We start from the raw sequence: 6146 nt of genomic DNA on the forward strand, positions 1-6146 counted from the left end.
GCGAGGACAGTCAAGAAGAGTAGAAGTACACGGTGCTCACTGTCCACCAAGGAAAAGAACAACTGAAGTGCGGTTTACACTGCCTTGCCACAGCAATGCGGCATCCCGTTTAGGACTATCGACACAACCCAATGCCTCGTCTGCACTGAGAGCTGCTTCTTCTGCCAGACAATAATATAAAGAATAGATTCAGCAACCAAAAAGTGAGATGTCATCTCTGCATCCTTCAAAGTATCAGCAAATTGGAGACACAGAGGTGGATGATGCTGTAATGCATGCATGGCGGCAGCTGCATCCGCATAGATGGCAATCGCATTCTGTGGCGCCGTGGAGAGCAGTGAATGTGCACAGTCTTTGTTCTTGTTTTTCATTCCCGTCTTTTTCGTTTCTTCTCTCACAGCAGCACCACTGACCACAATCCGTCCCTCTCCTTTGCGGATTCCCTTCAAACAAACATATCATCAGTATCATTCTCCGCACGCCTCAGCTGCAGCCGCTTCTCCCGCTTCTCCCGCTGGACTGCGCTCACACCACATTCGCAGTCTTGTTCCTTGGCATTATTATTGTTTGACAGCATTATGTCACTGCCCTCATTCTTTTGTCTCACTCCACTCAGAAAAGCGCTGCAGTTCATCATTTGCCTCTGCGCGCACACACACATGCACGGCGCACTGAAGAGTACAGTGGGAAAAGAGTGATTCGTCGCCTGCCGCATTTGGTAATGCTGCGCCATGCTCCTCATTTCAACGTCATTTTCCCTGGAGATGTTGGTGCTCTGCGCAGAATGCCTGCTGCCTCGCGTGATCATGGAAGAGACAGAAATTAACGCAACAGAAGGGTGCCCTGTGGCTCCTTTCTCTTTCCTTTGCGGGTGCATTGCACTAGACGTGGCAGTGGTGCTTTAGTTGGCGTCGTATCCCGCTGATGATGTGGGGAGGCGGTGCGGTGCAAGCACCACGTCATTGGACAGCTGCCGATTCATTTCCCTGTGTGTGTGTGTGTGTGTGTGGCAAGCAAAGTGGGAGTTCGCGGTTTTTTGCTGTGTAGAAAAAGATTGCACATGCGCATGGAATTCCCTTGGCAAAAACGGGGGTGCTATCTACGCAGTGCATCATGCCCATCCAGTGCGCAGTCTGCCGACGCTGTGCGGGTATGAATGAAGCACAGACATCGTTATCTTTCACACGAGGGCGCATCGCCCCCATTTTATACAGCCACAAATCCCTCTACAGCAAGCGCCACTTTTGTCACAGCGAGTACAGCATGTGCCACAATGCCTCAAAGGAAAGAGCGGGAGTGCGAAATAGGAGCAGTGTAAAAGGAAGATGACACCGCCTTCGTTGGGTTACCAGTGATGGGACATCCCAACACAAATGCAAATAATAATAATAATAGCGTCGCACGCTGCAGTTGCCTTGTTAACAAGAGCCATGCAAACAAGCAGAGATAGCTTGGGGACTAAGGCATTGGCACATTGTACGTTCTTACAGAAACAACCACACCCGTGGAATGTTGTCGATATGTTTCCTATACGATAGATGCGATACCGATACTCAATACCCCCCCGAACGAAGGACAAAGCAAAAATAAAATAAAGAATAAACTAACGATTGAAACAGGGGAGACTTGGATCGGGGGAATCTGTATAGCCACACTCATTCACGTCAGTGTCCCAAGCGCCTGATGGGTTGCACCTCTCTACTGACAGCAATGGGACCCGTTCCCCGTGTGGTGTAAACACCCAATATATCCCCTCAGCGTCAGGAGGGCCAGGAACCCAGTCGTCCTTAAAAGGGTTACGCTGAAGGCAATAATCTGTGGGGGAAGCGCACTGCTCTGATGTCAAACACGTGAACATTCCCTGCAACTCACAGTGATTGCGAGGTTGCATAGCGTTTCTTTTTGTTATCAGTGTCTCTAATGCCTCACACTTCCTTCTTTCCCGGGATTTTCGGTAAACCTTCAGACGGTTCGCCGCAGCCAATGCACCAGGTGTTGTGCTACACTCTCGCGCACGACTGTTGGCGACTCCCTTCATTAGATGCATGCGGTGAATGAGGTGTAGAGATCCTTCCCCGCTAACAGAGATGTGTGGCGGTGCGTGAGGCAAGACACCTTCCTGCGCCTTGGGAGAACCTGTAGACCTGATCAACGAGGGCGTTCGCTGCAAACGAGACTTTAACGAAGTTCTGGAGCGAAACTCCGTCAAATTCTTTTCCATGTCAAGCAGTAACTTTTGGTTTGTCGCAAGCGTCTGCGAAAGGGTCCTCTGCTGGTGCTGGTACTCCTCAAGTTCCTTCATGTCCCCAATTTTGTCAGTCATGAGGCTCGACCTCCCCCTTGCAATTTCCTTCCGCCGGCAGAGTAGCGTGTACTCGCGCGTGAGTTGCGCCTTGCACGCAATAATACATTGATTCTTTTCCTCAACTCGTTTTATTTCCCCCACAAGCTGTTCCTCTTCCATCATGTTATGCCAAAGGTGCTGTGCAGCCTCTCGGATGGCATTGAAGCGCCGACGCTCTTCCTCATTCACCATGAAAAGGGCCTCTTCCTCCAACAGCCGTTGCTCCTCCTCCTCCAGTGCCAGGCGTTCTTTTTCCCCCTCTAGGGCAAGCTGCTTTCCCTGCGCAAAAGCCTTGAGTAGCTCCATGGCGGAGTCATTGTATAAATGTTCGACATTTCGTCTAGTCTCTATCTCATTTTTCTGCAAAAGCAGAACCGCGCGGCGATTAGTGATGGATTTGCGTGTCAGCCAAATTTTCTCCACACGTAACCACTCAAAATCCCAGCCCTGACGGCAGCCAGAAAAGGCATCTGACTCTTCATCAAGAAGGGAAACCCGAGCCATTATCTCCGATAAAAGGAAACTGTCCAAGGTGCACAACATGGTGAATGCTATGCTCTCCTCTTCTGCTGTTCTGCAGCGGTATGCGTTTTCTGCTTCCAACAAATCAAACTGCTGCTTCTCCACCACATGCACAAACCACAACGCCAGGTATGTGTTCATTTTCCTGTGCAAAGGCCCAAGAGTAGATGTCCGTTCCATGGCCTCCTCCAGCTCCAGATCATCGCGTACATTCTCTTCAAGCGCAAGTAGTTCCATTGCCGCATAGAGGCATTGCCGAGAAGCATCATTATTATCTTCAAGAGCACAACGGGCGCCCTCCTCCATGTTGATAAGCGCACATTGCATTGCCACATCCTGTTCTTCTTTTCGTTTCAGCAAAAGATGATTGATGGAGTCTATTCCCTTTTTCGCGCCATCCAGTAAACGCAAGCGTGCCGTACGCTCTTCTTCTTCCAAGCAAACACGTCTTTCCGTCTCCACGTTCTGAAGCAGTAGAATCTCCCGAAGGGCAGTTAAAAGGTATTTCTCCCTCCCATGTAATTCTATCTGCCGCATGCGCAACTGCGAAGAACGCAAGCTCAAAGCTGCAGCGATAATCTGAAGTTTGTGACGAAGATATTTTATATTAACAGCGCCACACGACAAAGTACACCGAGCAGCTGCTTGGATCATCAATGCGCAACCTTTCTGGACGGTACGCACGATAGAAGACAAGTGCTGTGAGGTCTCCATCCTGAGAAAGACCTTTGTGAGCCCCACTTGCCCTTGAGAATTTGAAGCTGTGCCCGCACGTCTCAGAATCTCCCGTACCATCTCTTTCTCTGAGGAGTTGGCGGAAAACGGTCCCTGAAACCCTGTCAGGTCAATATTAAAAGAACGACAAAAAGCGAATACACTGGAATGCAACTTCAGCGTAAGCACCCTATGCGTCCGTAGAAACTCTGCAAAAGGGATACGAACCGAGAAGGAGTTTTGACGAATTTTGATCGTTTCAAGAACTCCAGCAGAACGCATCTGACTCATGACCTCACTGCCATTAAACATACGTGGCTTTTTCGAGCTGTGCGGTTTGATGCATCGTATCCAGTGTGGGTGGGTTCCGTTGATTTCGGTCATGAGTTGCACAAGTTGACCTTTAAAGAAGGAACTAACCGTAGCTTTCCCGGCCAGCCCAGAGTCTGAGACTTTGCGGCCGAGAAGAGATGCCACAAGCGGAATTGTACTGCAGCGTATGGCATCCTTAAGTGTCTCCTTGGTCGCATCGCAGTTTTTGGTTCGAAACCCCTCCACATTGTACGTGACCTTCCCTGCATAGTGATTAATGACAAAAGAGCTGCGGTCGGTCTTGGCACGCAAAAAGTTTGGGTGCCCGCCTTTGCCGTCTAGCAATCGTCCCCCGTACGTGTCGCAGATCTTTTCACGGAAGGCCAAGTCACTACCCTTCGCAAGTGTCGACTCCTCGTCGAGGAGATGCAGAATAGACATTTTGTTTGTCGTCCTGGACGACCCACCCGGACCACATCCGGAAAAGTCCACGCCACAAATGAGATCCACACAGGGCTGATTGTCATAAATCACAACACTCTCCGTGTTAATCCCCTCCTTGTGGCATTCTTCAATATCGCGTGTGAAGATGATATTGTTGTAGTGGTTTTGTAGCGCCTCATTGGCCAAATTAATACACAGCTGTTCAAATGAATTCCCATAGGGAAAGTTTTCAAAACCAAAGATATCAAGTAGCCCAATCCACAACATTTCTTGACCTTCATCATCGGAGGGGGGTTTTATTAATTCGTTGATACGTCCCACAAGCCACAAAAAGAGTGCTTCATATAACAACTTCGCAATTCCCTCACACAAATCAAGGGCTTGTGCTAACCGCAGCTTGCGCACAATCGTTTCTCCGCGCGTCAGCTGCGTCGTCGTGACGAGCTCCTGAAAAAAAAAGTCATTAGGGAGGCCCAGGAGCTCCTTCACCATGCGGACATGAATGGCAGCATTCTGCGCCGCCATGTCCACGTAGCACTCATCATCTGTTAGCGCCTTAAATTCTAGAGACAACAAGTGTAACACGGCTCCCACTGTACTCCACACGGCGTTACACTCCGCCTCAGTCATGCCCACAAACTTCATTGCACTCATCACGTTGTCAAAGTCGTCGGCATCATTCACTCCATCAATCGTCATCGCATTACCAATGGCGGTGCAGCGGTAATCCGCGGCGCGGGCTAATTGCAGCTGATTGAGGCGGCTACTTTTGGCTGCGTCGTCATTGCCAGCAAGTAATTGGTAAAAACTATGATATCCGCGCTCACCTTTGCTATGGGTAACAATACGCGAGCGCTCAAGAAGGTACACCGTAATCAAGGCTCCCGTCATCACACCACCGGTTAGGGAGTGCTTAAAGAAAAACTTCATAAACTTCCCAAATCGAGAACTGTTGTCATTATTCTTGGTCTTTGCGTTACCAAATGCCTCAAGGATGGGAGAGGTGAGATTCACCTTGTGGGTGAGTTCCTCAGCCCCGGACTTTTCCTGTAAACTGCACTGCATTGTGGACACAACACCAATGTATTTAGCAACAATTTTGGCAGTTTCGGTCTTGCCAGCTCCACTTTCGCCGCTAACTATAATGCTTTGGTTGCGTTTATCCAAACACATGCGCCAGTAGCTGTAATGTCCCACTGTCCAGGCGTGGGGCAGATTTTTAGATGAGGTTTCAATGGCGTTAGATCCCTCCAAGAGGTACTTTGGCATGTTATTGTCGGTGTAGTTGGGTAATGTGAAGTCGTAGGGGTTAAGCGCAATTGTGATGGGGCCAATGTGCGTGTAAATGAGGTTTTCGTAGTATCGAGCACGCACCTGCTCCAGTAGGGTTGCGTCATGCAGGTAGGAGAGTTCCAGAAGGTCATTTAGGGTGGTCTCTTCTGTAACCTCAACACATGATTCAATAATGCGATGGATATCGTGCTGTTGCAGCGGGTAGACGTGCACCAATGAGGGATTCTGACTCAGGGACGGAAGATATCGATCCGACTCCACAGCACTGCATCCGTACAACACATGTGCAGTGCCATCCTTTTTGGTCGCACGTATAATACGGGTCAATGTGCCGCGAATCCAACACTCCGTTGGATGATTAAAATAGATCGCATCGTCCACGTGATACCCATCGTGGGATGTCAACGAGACCCCTGCCATTGCTCCCCCAACGCCACTTTTTATCCTCTCTCGCCTTCACACACACACACACACACACACACACACAGAGAGAGAGAGAGAGACAGACAGCGATACG

The 6146-nt window shown here is 49.6% G+C and overlaps 3 protein-coding genes across 3 annotated transcripts in view, besides 1 other annotated feature; all 3 read right to left on the minus strand.

The window, feature by feature from the left end:
* Positions 1-445: 445 nt before the first annotated feature.
* TraAM80_06400 (uncharacterized protein) lies at positions 446-808 on the minus strand (the record flags this gene model as incomplete). Its single annotated transcript, XM_029383246.1, has 1 exon — positions 446-808. The coding sequence occupies one exon, from the start codon at positions 806-808 to the stop codon at positions 446-448; it is 363 nt and encodes a 120-aa protein (XP_029236902.1).
* A 179-nt stretch (positions 809-987) lies between these two features.
* Positions 988-1009: a microsatellite.
* Positions 1010-1603: 594 nt separating this feature from the next.
* Positions 1604-6049, minus strand: TraAM80_06401 (putative myosin heavy chain; the record flags this gene model as incomplete). The annotated part of the gene is made up of 1 exon (XM_029383247.1): positions 1604-6049. One exon carries the CDS (start codon positions 6047-6049, stop codon positions 1604-1606), a length of 4446 nt encoding a protein of 1481 aa, XP_029236903.1.
* A 20-nt stretch (positions 6050-6069) lies between these two features.
* Positions 6070-6146, minus strand: part of TraAM80_06402 (ribosomal protein L15 containing protein) — a gene marked incomplete at both ends in the record, with an annotated part of 342 nt that continues 265 nt past the window's right edge. The window contains one exon of the mRNA XM_029383248.1: positions 6070-6146. This exon is cut by the window's right edge and continues 265 nt beyond it. Coding sequence (XP_029236904.1) covers positions 6070-6146 — 77 coding nt within the window.

This window comes from Trypanosoma rangeli, assembly GCF_003719475.1.
Source record: "Trypanosoma rangeli strain AM80 chromosome Unknown Tra_15.4_contig_00232, whole genome shotgun sequence".
Classification (NCBI taxonomy): domain Eukaryota; phylum Euglenozoa; class Kinetoplastea; order Trypanosomatida; family Trypanosomatidae; genus Trypanosoma; species Trypanosoma rangeli.